The following is a 16194-nucleotide window of genomic DNA, read 5'->3' on the forward strand; positions in this document are numbered from 1 at the left end:
AATCAGTAAAGCGGCAGCATACAAAACAACACAAAAATCAGTTGAGTTTATACACTAATAATGAACAAGCTAAAAAAAAATTAAGAAAACAAGCTCATTTACAATAGCATCAAAAATATAACATAGTTAGGAATAAATCTGACTAAGTAGATGGAAGATCTGTACACTGAAAAGTATAAGACACTGATGAAAGAAGCTGAAGACACAAATAAATGGAAAGATATACCATGGTTATGGATTCAAAGAATTAATATTGTTAAAATATCCAAATTATCCAAAGCCATCTACAGATTCAGTGTAATCCCTAGCATAAAACAGCATTTTTTCAAAGATATAGAAGAAACAACTCTAGAATCAATATAGAACCACAAAGGGCCCCAGATAATCAAAGCAAACTTGAGAAAGAAGAACAAAGCTGAAGGCATCACACATTCTGATTTCAAACTATACTGCAGAGCTACAGTAATCAAAACAGTATGATACTAGCAAAAAACAGACACATAGACGAATGGAACAAAATACAGAGCCCAGAAATAAATCCAGACAGAAATGGTCAACTAACCTTTGACAAGGGCACCAAGAATATACAATAAGGAAGCTATAGTCTCTTCAATAAATGGTATCTGGGAGACTGGAGATCCACGTGCAAAAAACAAAACAAACTGAACTGTGCACTTTGGTGGAAACATAAAATGGTATGGCCATTATGGAAAACAGTGTGGAGATTCTTCAAAAATCAAAAACAAAACTACCATATCATCCAGCAGTCCCACTTCTGGGTATATATCCAGAGGAAACAAAATCAATATTTGGAAGAGATATCTTCAGTTGCACATTCACTGCAGCATTATTCACAACAACCGAGCTATGGAAATAAACTAGGTGTCCATCCATGGATGAATGGATAATGACAATGTGATATATAGTCCCTTAATGTATATATTATATTGTTCAGCCATTAAAAATAAGAAATCCTAGTATTTGCAACAACATGGATGAACCTGGAGAGCATTATTCTAAGTCGAATAAGCCAAACAGAGGAAGACGAATACCATTTTATAACACTTACATGTGGAATATGAAAGGGCTGTACTCAGAAACAGAGGGTAAAATGGTGGTTCCAGGAGCTGACAGATGGGGGAAACGGAGAAACATTGGTCAAAAGTACAAACTTTATTATTAAGATAAATAAGTTCTGGAGATATAATGCACAGCATAGTGACTATAGTTAATAATACTGTATTGCACACTTGAGAATTGCTAGGAGAGTAGATCTTGTGTGTTCTTATCACACACACACACACACTCACACACAAAATGGTAACTGTGTGAGGTGATCGATGTGTTAATTAACTTGACTGTGGTAATCATTTCACAATTTATACATATATCAAATCATGTTGTACACCTTAAATATGTTCAGTTTTATTTGTCAGTTATACCTCAGTAAAACTGGGTAGGGGGGAGAAATAAATAAATAAATCTAACTGGGTGATATAAAGATGGTAAAGACAGTGAGATTTGAGTATGCTTTTAAGAAAGGTAAGACCCCTTAACGGGGGCAAGGGGGAGATTCTAAGAAGGAAGAACGTTGTGGAATGGACTGTCTCTCTGCCCACTGTGAAACTTGTTACAAACTGCCTGGATAGCTCCATTATCCCTGGGTCTGTGGATGTCAGCCCACAGTAAGAGAAGCAAGGGAGAATTAGGAACTGGTAAGCATAGCTAGTGGGCTCTGTGAAGGGAGGGATGGAGAAAAAGAAAGAGAATGAGAAGCCAGGGGAAGACAGACGGGAACTTCCTGTGTTCCAGGAGTTGGCAGGGAGGAGTTGAATCCTGCTCAAAACGGGCATTCTTCTTCCACCCCTATTAATTTAAAATCAGATTTAAAAATACAATACTGCTCTTGTTGGAAACGAGACGTTCATATCCTGGTGTTATCTGCCTCATGTAGTAAGTTCACCTGTTGTATCTGATCCTACAGCTATCTTTCACATATTAACACAGAATTTTGACTGCAGAGGCATTTTCTGTGGATTCAGTGATAATAACAGTAAATACAAATTTTATGATGAAATAGACACAATGTCCTAATGCACCTGTGCATTGTTCATTGCTCACTTGACAGAATAAACACCTAGGGAACATAGGTATTTATTATTATTATTATTATATGCTGGAAGCATAGACATGCATTTTAAGCAGGGGGCTTTCTTGGGGGGCACAGCATTCTACTTCTTGATTTTGATGACGATGACACAGGTGTTTGCTTTCTATTTACTTTACACTGTGAATGTATGCTTCATGCACCTCGCTCTCTGCTCCCTCTCTCTCCCACTCAGGCACATTATATACACATATACAGGAGGAGAAGGAAGAAAGAGAACTGAAAAGTGAGGGGAAAAAAAAAAAACTTTAAAGCCACTGTTTATTCATCTATACTCAGCAATTGCATAAGATTTTTTTCAAGGAAGCAATCATGGAAAAACTCTTAGCCTTACTCTAGAAGGAATACTGGTTATCCATAGCTTCTTTATTTGTCCTACTTTACTTGGCATTGGCCATTCTTTGCTATTTAATATGGCTGAGAGAGGACTGACTTTTCCAGGAAGTCTTAAATACTCAGCTGCCTTACACAAGAGATTGCTTCTCTGTGCATTGCTGAACATGTTGCAAACTATCTGGATGGCTCCCTTGTGCATATATGTAATGCATGTTTTCATGCATGCATTTATATACAGTAAGTACATTTTACTCTAATTCCTGCATATGCTTCTTCATTCCTCACTTGTAATGTAAGGCTCAGAGAATCTAGACAATATGCCCATAAAAATAGCTGATCCTAGTTAATTAATGTTTCAATCCATGCTGATTAGGCACTCAGAAATCCTGCAGTAGCTTGGAGTCATAGAAAAAGACAGGAAGCTATTAGTGTGGATATGTAATTCAGTTGTGTTATACCAATTCCAACAAGGTCAGAAAATTGGGATAAATTAAAAAATCCAACCCTACTCATTAGGATGACGTAGGAAAATGCTCTAATTTCATTCTTTCACACGTAGTTGTCCAGTTTTCCCAGCAGCAATACTAAAGAGACAGTCTTTTTCCCACTGTACATTCTTGCATCCTTTGTTGTAACTTAATTAACCGTAAAGGCACGGTTTTATTTCTGGGCTCTCTATTCTGTCCCATTTATCTATACCATTACTATGCTGTTTTGATCACTGTAACTTTGTAGTATAGTCTGAAATCAGAGAGGGTGATAACTCTGGCTTTGTTGTTTTGCCTCAAGATTGCTTTCCCTATTCAGGGTCTTTTGTGGTTCCATATAAATTTTAGGATTATGTTCTAGTTATGTAAAAAAAAAAAGTCATGGGTGTTTTGACAGGTATTATATTAAATCTATAGATTGATCTGGGTAGTACAGACATTTTAACTATATTAACTCTTCTGAACAATGAACATGGGCTATCTTTCCATTTCTTTGCATCATGATGCATGGAAAAGATTCAAAATATATTTCAAAGAAAAATGCAAAGTTCTGGTTTCTGCTATTGGCAGGCTAGGTTATTTGGATGATGAACCTTCCCGCTGTAGACAACTACTAGAAATGAGGGACAAAATATACAAAATAAACAAGAGCTTTTGACAAGAAATGAAACTGATAATAAAGTCATAAGGAATATAAGATCCCCACACCAAGAGGTAAAGAATCCACCTGCCAAGACAGGAGACATCAGAGACTCAGGTTCTATCCATGGGTCAGGAAGATCCCCTGGAGAAAGGCATGGAAACCCACTCCAGCTTTCTTGCCTGGAGAGTCCCAGGGACTGACGAGCCTGGAGTGCTATAGTTCATGGGGTCACAAAAGAGTCAGACACAACTGAGCAACTGAACAACAACAAAACCAAGAGATAGCAAGAAACCAGAGATACAAATGGCCTAGTTTTGCTCAGAGGACTTAAGTTGGTCCAGACTAAACTCAGCAGAGGAAAAGACCTGGATTTGAGTGAACTTTAGAACCCTAGAAGAATCCAGAGGCCAAAGCCTGGATCATCAATGATGGTGATCTATTGGGAGTCCTACCCACAGAAACTGGACGCCCTAAAAGGGAGTTTCCTGAAAGCCACCCTCCCACCTCACCCCAATGCTAAGGGGAGTACAGAAAGACATGTCTTGGTGCCAAGCAGAATTGAGACAACAGGGAGAAACCCATCCTTGAAAGAGTGTAACTGTGGGCTGGTTCCTTTCATGGATTCTGGTCCAAATTCCCATCACTAGAGTGACCCAAGAATATATAAGCAGTGTATTTCAAGTGGCACCACCCTAAATATTAGCAGAAACCAAAACCAAACTTTCTCTGGAAGAAAAACACTTTCATCTTAGGGAATCCATGGAAACAACCTTTCAGGGGCAATGAACAATGCAGAGCCAAAGATAATCACACATCCAGGGAAACAAAATGATGAAGGCCCAGTCAGATTTCAGAAATACGAGCAATCAATTCATTTCATGCATTCAACAAATATTAACCAATCAGACACTATTCTAGAGGCAAAAACATAACAGTGAACAAAACAGATAAGTATTCAGGCCATCTATAAAGCTTTACTCTCATGGGAGAAGGCAGACAACAAATAATAAATGCAAACTGTAAATAAATAATATAGTATACTGATGGCTCTAGGTTCTAAGGAAACAAAAGAGGAAGGCAGGAAAGGTCAGGGGTGTCAGATGGCCAATTTAAATGAGGCTCATTGAGAAAGTGACCCTTGAACAAAGATTTGAAGATGGAGAGGGAATAAGTCACATGGATATCTGTGATAAGAGCATTCCAGATGAAGGAAGATCCATCGCAAAGACATGAGGTTGGATCGGGAGTAGCAAATTCAAGAAGCAGCCCGGAATAGACCATTGGTCAGGACCAGAATGAGGGGAGACACAAGAGTTGAGGTCACAGATGAAGCCAGTTCACCGTCAACCTGCTGGCCCTGAAAAGAGCCACTCTGAGATCACACCCACTGTTACAAAGAGTAAATCTAGAGGGTCTCAATCAGAAGTGTTTTTGGTTTTTTTTTTTTAGTTCCCTCCTTCCCCAGGGGACATTTGAACAATGTCTGAAGACAGTTTTGGTTGTTGCAACTGGGAGGTATGCTTAGTCGCTCAGTCGTGTCCAACTCTTTGCAACCCCATGGACTGTAGCCCACCAGGCTTCTCTATCCATGGGCATTCTCCAGGCAAGAATACTGGAGTGGGTTGCCATGCCCTCCTCCAGGGGATCTTCCCAACCCAGGGATTGAACCTAGGTCTCCTGCATTGTAGAGCAGATTTTTTACTGTCTAAGCCACCAGAGAAGAACAACTGGGAGCGGGGGCTGCTAATTGGCATCTAATTATCCTGAAATGCTGTTAAACATCCTACAAGCATAGGACTGCCCCCTACCACAAAGAATTATCCTGTCCAAAAAGTCAACAGAGCCAAGGGTGAGAAACCCTGAATTTGACATAAAACAGAGAAGTCAAAACAACAACTGGATATACAAGCCTGGAGTTCAACAGAGAAGTCTGGATAGGAGATATACATTTGGAAATCACAAACAAACAGCTGGTGTTCAAAGCCTTGAGACTAAATCAGATCAGCAGGAAGTGAGAGCAGATGGGGAAGAGGTATGCATGCCTGGGCCTCCAAATGGAAGACGGCAGGAAGGAGGGGCTGAACAAGCCAACAGGCTGAGAAGAGAAAAAAAGAATGAGGATTGAGGAGGAGGTGTTTAGGATTCGGAAAGAAGAAAGATGTGAGAGAAACCTACCTCAGGAGAATGGGAGAGTAAACAGATTAGGGACTGAACAACAACAATTCTGTACCCATGGGTGGTAAAGAACTGAAAATGAGACTAGTCATTCAGCTACACAAATGCAGGTTCCAAGTTCACAGAGCTATCTGACCAGGGTTGTGACTTTGCCAAACAAGTAAGATGAAGCATCAAGAGGCCAAGGAATTGAGGTTGTGTGCAGGGAGTAACTCTAATGATTAACTATGGAACTTAAGCTTTGAAAGGAAGGAAAATATCAGCAAGTTGAGAGGCAATGAAAGGTGGTAGTGTAAGCAGATAGGGTCTTGGACAGACACATGCTGCACGCACATGCACACACTTGCACAAGCTGGTCCAGAGCCTGTGGATGGTGGGGACACCCAAGGGATGACAATGATTTGAGGCCTTGAGAGCAGCAGCAAGTTAATCCTTCCTTCTCTGCTCTTTGGCTTGGCTGTATCTTTTGGTTCAACATCCACCAAGAGGCAAACCCATTTTTCCAGTAACAGCAGGATCAATGGATTGTAGACTGGGGGAACAGAAAAATTGTTGAGGTTGGGTATGCCAGAGTGAGCAAGGCAGAAGATCTGGGGACAGTGATCACAGTACAATGCATGCAACTGAAATTATGGATGGCTGAAATGATTGGTGTTGAAAAAAATCTAAGGAGTGAGTGGCTGAAGTGAAGAAGAGTTCAAAACACTGAGAAGCCAGATTGTTGGAAAAATCATCATCTCTGAATGTACTGAAATTATGACAGGAGTAGTGGAAAGAGTGCCAGGGAGCAAAGGAGCTAAAATTATCCACAAATAAGGTAGAGTAAGTAACCCAGGGGTTAGCAACACTGGGGAAAATCAGGTCATAAAACCACATACTGTAGAGAAATGGTCCCACTTTTGAATATTTGAATATACATTCTAAAATAAAAACATACTATTTCTCTGATAAGAAAAAAAAATGATTGTAAAAACTTTAGGTCCATATCAAATACTCTTTGGAAAGAGCCAGCTATAGATGAGTATATATACACAGACATGGGCTTCCCTAGTGACTCAGCAGTAAAGAACCCACTTGCAATGCAGAAGACTGCCTGAAATGCAGGAGACGTGGGTTCAATTTCTGGGTTGGGAAGATTCCTTGGAGAAGGAAATGGGAAGCCACTCCAGTATTCTTGCCTGGGAAATCCCATGGACAGAGGAGCCTGGCAGGCTACAGTCCATGGTGTTCCAAGAGTCGGACACAACTGAGCGATTGAACAACCACCATGCACAGACACACACATTAAAATATAAATATAAACACACATATGATTCTTCCATACAGATTCTCCAGTTGAATCATATGCTTCAGAATAAAGGTGTTAAAAATAGCAAAAACTTTCTTACAAATAAAGAACAGCATTAATGAGGTAAACAAGACTATTCTATTAAGAATTATGAAGCTTGAGAATGCTGATCTTAGTAAACAACAATAATGTATACTGTATCTACCTTGAATTCAAATGACTGTTTTACTGAGTTCTGCCATTAAAAAATCAGAATTATGAATTTTACTGGCAAGTAAACAGGGTTACATCTGAATCTCTCTCCTCTTGTGAATATATTATCATATACCTTTGAAATATAAAATTAGGAAAACATTTAATTCTTCTAGTTTCTGGAGGTCAAGCCTTTCTGGGAGGTGGAAGAGAGAGGAGAAAGAAAAGAAAGAATTTTTAGAACATTTTATCCATCCCTCTGGATAAGCCAAATTCTTATGGTCTTTTAATGCGTTAAATTTTGCCTAATACCAACCATCTATTTTTTCTTCTCTCAGCAGTGGGCCTGTGTCTACCCTCAGAAACCCAAAAAAGTCAGAAGAAAGGAAGCAGAAGTGAAGTAAATGGTGGAGGAGGCTGAGGAAGAATGATTTTTGCATAGGAGGTGGCCAAGACGATTTCACATGTCGCCTGGTTACCTGATACCAAGCCATAAAAGTCTATGTATAATTCAGTGCTTGTATTCATCCACTGAACCGAACAGGATAAGATTTACCCTGTGAACATTTATCATTCTGTCCTGTTTCAAAGCCATAATTTGCAAAGCCCTAGGAAGGGTTCATTGCTTGGACACAACATGGGTTCATTTTGCTGAAGATTTCTTGTCCATTCTAATAACCACAACCCCTTCCATTCAATTCAACCTCCAAGTGGCAATGCATCGTCTCAGATTATGATCACATTATCCCAATAAGGTTGTAAAGACTGATACATATTATTAGCTCCTTTATAAATAGAAGATATTAAGGCCCAAAGTCCCAAATGACAACGTCCATGTCTCAACTCTACCCTTCTTGTCAAATGCCTCCTTTGGGTTCCACCCCCTGAAACCCTGCCCCTCATTCAAGGCCAGAGGCACAAAGTAGACTGGAAACAGCACCAAACTGGGGCTCAGAAGCCCTTCGTTACAAGTACAGCTTGCCTATACAAATAAACTTATTTATAGAACAGAAACAGACCCACAAACATGGAAAACAAACTTACGGTTACCAAAGGGGACAGCTAGGAAGGGAGGGGTAAATTAGGGGTTTGGGATTAACATATACACAATATTATATATAAAATAGAGAACTAAACAAGGACCTATAGTACAGGGAACTATACTCAATATTTTGTAATAATCTATAAGAGAAAAGAATCTGAAAAAGAATAGATATATCTATAAATATATATATTTATATATATATAAGCTGAATATATATATCTGTATATATATATATAAGCTGAATTATTTATATATATATATAAGCTGAAACTCCAATACTTTGGCCACCTGATGCAAAGAACTGACTCATTGGAAAAGACCCTGATGCTGGGAAAGATTGAAGGCAGGAGACGGGGACGACAGAGGATGAGATGGCTGGATGGCATCACCGACTCGATGGACATGAGTTTGAGCAAGCTCCGGGTGTTGGTGATGGGCAGGGAAACCTAGCATGCTGCAGGCCATGGGATTACAAAGAGTCAGACCCGACTGAGTGATTGAACTGAACTGATATATATGTGTGTAACTGAGTCATTCTGCTGCCCATCTGAAACTAACACAACACTGTAACCCAACTATGTCGTTCAGTCACGGAGTCATGTCTGAGACCTCGCAACCCCATAGACTGAAGCACGCCAGGCTTCCTTGTTCTTCACTGTCTCCTGGAGTTTGCTCAAATCCATTTCCTTGAGTCGGTGATGCTATCTAACGATACTTTAATAAAAAATAATAACAAAATAAAATTGGGTCAACCATAAAAAAGCACTGCCTTCTTTATAAGCTATGCACCTCGTAACCAGTTTCTTCATCCCTATTCACCTCAGTTTTCTCATCTGTAAAATGGGGGTGACATCCATCTTGCCTATTTCAGAATGCCTGGGAAGAACTACTAACAGAATATACATGGAAGCTCACGGTAAATTATTAAGGGCCACAGGAATGTTATATATTATCCAAGGTCCAACTTCAGTCCTACTCAATCCAGGGAGCGTTCTAGCCTTTCAATCCCACCTTCACTGAGCTCTCTCTAGGCCTTTCCTGCTACACCATTTATCTCAGCACTTGATCTATTTGCTCTTGTATTGTTACTTAAATATTTCTAAGTCAGGAACATCTTCCCTTTACAGAACCTAGCCCAGGGCTGTAAGAAGCAGTGCTCAGTATCCTTAATGTGATGCATGAACTGGTAGAGCTTAGAGTACAACCTGACTCTTCTGATATCACAATGCTCATTTCTGCAAGAAATTCTTGCAAAAGTTTTCCTATGGTGTATAGTCATATTCACACTCTAATATGAGGACTACTCACTGAAAGGCAGTTTTCTCTTTAAAAAAAGAGGACATACCATATCAACTGCTTGAAGAGACCAGAAGCATGGCCCCATCATAGATAAGACCCCAAGTCAGGGGAATCCTACCAAGAGTTCCCAGCAAGGCAAAAAAAATTTCCCATGTCCACGTTAGGCTGAGAAGGGAAACATCTTGCTGGACATATTTGCAAGTGAAGCATGCTTTGTTTGATTTCTGGAAGAAATAAGGCATCCTATAGATTTTCAATTTCTCCTGCAGAAGATACAATCTAAGTATACAGAATATATTCCTCTGGGCCTCTTGACAGCTTTCCTACACAAAGCCAACTGCTACTAGTACTTTACCTGATCTCTGTAAACCAGCATGCTGGGGCTTGACCGCGGTTTGTCCTTAAATGAGTAAGTGGCCACTTGCTTCTTTAACAAGTCCAAGAAGTCAGGAGGCCTGTACTGGGGAAGGTCATTCAGCACCGGATCATTTCTTTGCAAAAGAGGTGGTTTTTTCCTTCCTTCATTTTTAAAATTGTAGGTTGCTATCACTGGATTTAACAGTGATTCTTCAATAAAAGTTTTCAAGTGGTAAGTGCCAGGATTAGGAGTGTTCTGCAGAGAATTGATATCATTTTTCAAGTTACTATGTAAACCAGTAACATCTCCTAAAGCATCATTCTTTCAAAGGTCACTCCTAAGTAGCATTTCTCTTTGTTTTACTTAGAGAAATGTTTTAATAAAATTCCATCAAGTACACACTCCCCACAAAACATTTCAAGACAATCATGATGATTTCCTTTCTGTGACAATTGCTTAACTGTGGGTTAAGCAAATGGGTTATGGCCAAAGTAAAGCTTTAACTTTATAAAAAGTAGCCCCAAAGATACTTAAATTTGAGGTTCTATTTGACTATCAATGTCAGGTCTCTTATGAGAACCCTCTGGATAAGTTTCGTGACTAAATAGAAGTTATCCTACTTCAGTTTAGTAGTTAGATACCACGTGTTTCTTTCTAACCCTCAAGTGGGAAGCTACAGGATAATAACATGAGATTGAGGATGAACTGGCAGAACATATGGTCTAATTAGTCCAATAAGAGGTTTGGGACTTTCAAATCACAACCACAGTACGGCTGAATGGCCAGGCCCGACAGTTTAGTCACGCTGCTTTTGTGGCCATCTTCCCACTGAGCACTCGACTCAGTTATACCATTAAAATTAGTACAATTCCAAAGAGGCTTTGGTCCCTAGGGCCCCTCCGTTATGGAAAGGTGTGAACAGAAAATATTTCTGCCATACAGAAATAATGTATCTTGAGAGAAGGATCTTCTGGTCATCTTTCTTTCATGTATCACCATCTTGCTTTCACACGTTGACCATGTTAACACAAGCTATCATAGGCTCTTACTTTTTGAAGAAGTAAGATAAAAAGTGAAGTCAAACACCTTTCCAGAATGTGTAAGCTTAGTTGACTTTATCAAGATAACCTGTAGTGTAAAACACCTAGGCTCCTACAGTTGTTTTATGTCCAAGCTTTTACTGCATTCAAAGTTTAGTTTCTCAGTCATGTGCTGATACTAAAATTATAAATATAAAACGAGCCCAGGTAGATTTGAACAACCATTGTTTCCTTAAAATTAAGTATTAGTGATCTAAAAGGTCAGACTCGAATACTGATTCAAATAGGAAAGGATGAAAATATACATACCGTTAATGCTATCCTCCACCATCCTTCTCTTTCAAAAGATGATGACTTCTGGGTTGGTTTCTATTAATAAACATAAAAATGTGCTTATTCATTTGAGAAGTGATCACTAGAAGTTAAATATCACTTATAAAACATGTACTTGAAGAAATTGATACTGTATGAAATTGGTCACCCTGAATGAAAACAAGAGCTCCATAATCAATCTTGCCTATAATATTTCCTTAAATTGCTATTTTAAGATCTTAAGTGCTTTTTAAGTATCTAAATTTTCTTTGGGTAAATTAGAGTAATAAACATCCCCATCAGAGTATGAGATGGTTAGATGGCATCACCAACTCAATGGCATCACAAACTTGATGGAGTTTGAAGAAGCTTCAGGAGTTGGTGATGGACAGGGAAGCCTGGCATGCTGCAGTCCATGAGGTTGCAAAGAGTCAAACACGACTGAGTGACTGAACTGAACTGAATTGAAACATCCCCATCTCACCAAGATGTCATAAGAATAATTAGGTGACAAAATCTGGTGCTCTTAGGAAGCAAAGCGGAGAAGGCAGTGGCAACCCACTCCAGCACTCTTGCCTGGAAAATCCCATGGACGGAGGAGCCTGGTAGGCTGCAGTCCATGGGGTCGCTAAGAGTAGGATGACTGAGCGACTTCACTTTCACTTTTCACTTTCATGCATTGGAGGAGAAAATGGCAACCCACTCCAGTGTTCTTGCCTGGAGAATCCCAGGGACGGGGGAGCCTGGTGGGCTGCCGTCTATGGGGTTGCACTGAAGCTACTTAGCAGCAGCAGCAGGAAGCAAAGAGTTATGTAAACCCAAAATTGTATAATTGTTACTACGATTTATGGCTCAGGGAGCTCAAGGTAAAAATGTATAGACATCCAATTAATGTAATATCGGAATTCAAACTCCTGGCCATATAGCAAATGTTGAAAGTGCCATTTTCTAGATTTCCATATGCTATGACTTGGGCTTGAACTCCAGTTCAGCGACTACCTAGGTGCACTAGGCAAGTTAACCCTCATGAACCTCAGCTTCCTCTTAGGAGGACAACAAAAGGCAGCTGAGCTGGCACGAAAATAAGGCATCATAAAGACCTGTACCCACAACCAGGACTCAGTAAGTGGTGGCTTTTATTTTTAATACCTTATCTGCCAAGTTAAGAAGAAAATTATTTTGATGCTTCACTGTCAACAGTGAGGACAACAGAACACAGTTGCTTAGTTTTTTCCTTTTGTTATTTCCACCAGGCAAAATCATTAAAATACCGAGTTTTACTTTCATTTAGAATGCTTTTTTATTGCTATGAAATATAGGTCATCTCAAGCAACAAGGCATTAAAATAATCTAATCAGTAAACTGATATAATTCATTCTTCCTAACATATATCCACATATAAGGAACCCTGGGCTTCAGTTTTACTATGAAATACAAGCATTTCTCTGAAAAAGCATTGCTTCATATGCACTGCTAAGTCTGAATTTCTTCCTATACATTCCCTTTATTAGATTTATGTTGAATCTTCTCTGTTGCACATTTATAGTCACAGAAATTGAACTTTTTCAGGCAAGTTAAGACAGGTCTCCACCACTACCTCAGTTCAGTTCAGTTGCTCAGTCATGCCCGACTCTTTGCGACCCCATGAATTGCAGCACACCAGGCCTCCCTGTCCATCACCAACTCCCAGAGTTCACTCAGACTTATGCCCATCGAGTCAGTGATGCCATCCAGCCATCTCATCCTCTGTCGTCCCCTTCTCCTCCTGCCCCCAATCCCTCCCAGCATCAGGGTCTTTTCCAATGAGTCAATGCTTCGCATGAGGTGGCCAAAGTATTCGAGTTTCAGCCTCAGCATCAGTCCTTCCAGTGAACACCCAGGACTGATCTCCTTTAGGATGGACTGGTTGGACCTCCTTGCACCACTACCTAGGACCAGGGAAATGAAGTGGGAGGAAGGCAGAAGTAAACATGACACGTCTGAAGGAAGGTACCTGGCAGCTGCTGTTTTGTTTAGCCCAAGACAGGTGACCTCAACTTCCCCTATCTCCCACTTCATATTCATTTCAGGGGGGGATTACTTTACACAAGTTAGGCTAAACATCCCTTGCCCAAATTTATTTAAAAACTAAACAAGACAGTTTCAAATATTTTATAAATACTACAGTAGGAAGCAAGGCAAAAACGTGTCCAGTAGTCCAAGGAAGGAAAAACCCATTCTCTTGGCAGACGGTGGGGGAGGTGGGGAGGAGGTGGAGGGAGGGAAACGAAGGAATCTAATAACCTTGTTAGAGCAGTTGTCCAGCCCAAGTAGCAATAGGTTAAGATCGGGGGTGGAGGGTGGGAAACAGGACAGGAAACAAAGGACGAAGGGGAAGGATAAGTGAGAGCTAGGCAGGAGAAAAGCAAACGAAGGGCACTCAATGATCAGGAAGAAAGGATTGCAGGCGTGGGTGTGGAGGTAGGAAGCGGAGGGGCGCAAGGACCCAGGATTAGAGACAGCTGGTGTTTTTGGCGGAGCCCTGCAAGGGGAACAGTGTTTTGAGAATTGAAGGCAGGGAAGGTAGGCGGTACCGAGGCCAAGGCAGAAGCCCCATGCCTCAGGTCTTCCTTACTGCGGTGGAGGTGATGGCGATAGACTGATCCATTGCTGCCTCTTCACTCTAAGCCGAGGCTGGCGTCCGGTTGCCAGGAGGCGCCTCTGTCAGCCGGCTCCCGAGCATGCGCAGGAGACCCGCCGGTAGGTTTGGCTCTGCTGGTGGGGGAAGGGCGGCAGGCGCACACTTGGAGGGCCCGCGCCAAGCCTAGCGAAATCGGTCGAGATCGTCACGCACGTGCATGGTAAGAAAATCTCGAGGGCTCAGGAGTCACCAAGAGCCTGCGCCAAGGAGGCTTGTAAAGGAGCTAGAGCATCCCATCATCTCCATCAGCCCTTTCCCAAATCACCTCCATACTAGGAGATAGCATGCTTAAGGAAAAATCAACCTTAGCATCCACGAAGATTGTTTCTCAACTCCTCCAGAAGGAAATTTCTGGGTGTCACTGCTTTGAGAAGTGCAGTGAGCTCTGGAGACAACATTCTGTGAAACCACGGACCACCCTTTACCCTCTGTATAGACCCTTTTCATTGTCAGCCTATCTTGGCTGTAGCTCCTCAACCTATACACAGTTCCATCTTTAAAAACAAACGTCCCCTCAACCTTAATCGATTTTATGGAATACCTGCTGTGTTCCAAATACTTCACATGTATTTAATCCTCAAAATAACCCTGTGAAATAGGTATTAATCCCATTTTACGCACGAGGGAAACAGGCTCCTTGGACAGTTTAGCACAGCAGACTGCATCACAGAACAGTGGCAGAACCGAGTTCAAGTCCAGGCCTAACTCCAGTGCCAACGGCCCGCTATACCATGGAGTTTCTGCTTCCTGTCACAAACTTTCAAGAGTAGTGTAGATTCATTTCTTTCCTCACCTGCCCCATCAGATCAGATCAGATCAGTCGCTCAGTCGTGTCCAACTCTTTGCGACCCCATGAATCGCAGCATGCCAGGCCTCCCTGTCCATCACCAACTCCTGGAGTTCACTCAGACTCACATCCATCGAGTCAGTGATGCCATCCAGCCATCTCATCCTCTGTCGTCCCCTTCTCCTCTTGCCCCCAATCCCTCCCAGCATCAGTCTTTTCCAATGAGTCAACTCTCACCTGCCCCATACCTCCCTGAAACCATCTTACTCTGACATCACACACCTTTAAGTTAAAAACTGCACTTAATAAACTAGCCAGTTATTCAGTTGCCAAAACCAACGGGGATTTTTCAAGCTCTTAGCAAGCTTGACTTTTCAGTTCATCACTGCATTGATTGCTCTTTTCCATCCTTTTTGAATCCCTCTTCTCCCCTAACAGGATTTGTATTTGCTGATTTATTGTGTTTGTCTATAAAGAGGTGAAATATATTGGTACCCACATGGGGTAATTATGATTAACTTCATTGACACCTGGAACAGTCTGGCACAATGCATTCAATAATCATTGCCTTTAGAACAAAAGCAAGATTTACAATCTAGTCTCATCTTCCCATTAGAACCTCCTGATCTGATGTATACTCAAAAATCCCAAACATGCCACCCACCACGTCTCCCCAAATGCTGACCCTTCTGCTTAAAATGCTATTCCCTTCTTCATGGCCTGGCAACCCTCAAGAGTCAGCTCCTCCAAGTCTCCTGAAGGACCCTGTGCCTTCTTTATTGAGGACTCATTGTGACAAATCATATCTCCTCTAATTTGAAACATATCCAAAACAGGTTTTTGTCCTAATTTTCAGCCCTTTCAACACAGTAAGTTTTTTTATAAGTTAAAACCAGAAAATGGACTATAGCAGCACTTTTCAAATGTGCCCATTAAGTATCTGGAAATATTGTTAAAATACAGACTGAGATTCTCTAACAAGATCTCACAGGTAATCGTGTGGGTGACTTTTCTGGATAGCAAGAGAGGACACCATTAAACTTCTAAAATACAGGGGCTATTCAATAAATTCATTTAACATAGCCTTAAAAATAGGAAAAAGAGCAGGAGGAGACAAGCACCAGGTTTGAAATAAACAGCTGAAGTTATAAGACCAAGAGACAAGTAAAATACAGAACTTTCACCAAAAGTGATTAAGCTAGTCCATCACTGTGCCTCATTTTACTTTCTTATTTTGGCTGAGCCTGTAAAACTGGCTCAGCAGACTAGGGACTGGTACCCTAGAGACTGAATACAATGAAAGGTACAGAGAAGTCCAGAAACCCATAGAAGGTATGAAATATAAGGGAACACCTAGATGAGAAAATAGTTTTGGGTACTGCAA

General features: G+C 40.9%; 1 protein-coding gene across 1 annotated transcript in view; it reads right to left on the reverse strand.

Moving 5' to 3' along the window:
• Window positions 1–14861, reverse strand: part of STPG4 (sperm-tail PG-rich repeat containing 4) — a 35021-nt gene extending 20160 nt beyond the window's left edge. The window contains exons 1-3 of the mRNA XM_027555194.1: window positions 13958–14861; window positions 11341–11400; window positions 9989–10246 (exon numbers count right to left, since the gene is read on the reverse strand). Coding sequence (XP_027410995.1) covers window positions 9989–10246; window positions 11341–11400; window positions 13958–13990 — 351 coding nt within the window. The 5' untranslated portion in view covers window positions 13991–14861. The remainder of the gene's footprint in view (window positions 1–9988; window positions 10247–11340; window positions 11401–13957) is intronic.
• Window positions 14862–16194: the final 1333 nt, after the last annotated feature.

The sequence above is a fragment of the Bos indicus x Bos taurus genome, chromosome 11 (assembly GCF_003369695.1).
Source record: "Bos indicus x Bos taurus breed Angus x Brahman F1 hybrid chromosome 11, Bos_hybrid_MaternalHap_v2.0, whole genome shotgun sequence".
NCBI lineage: Eukaryota > Metazoa > Chordata > Mammalia > Artiodactyla > Bovidae > Bos > Bos indicus x Bos taurus.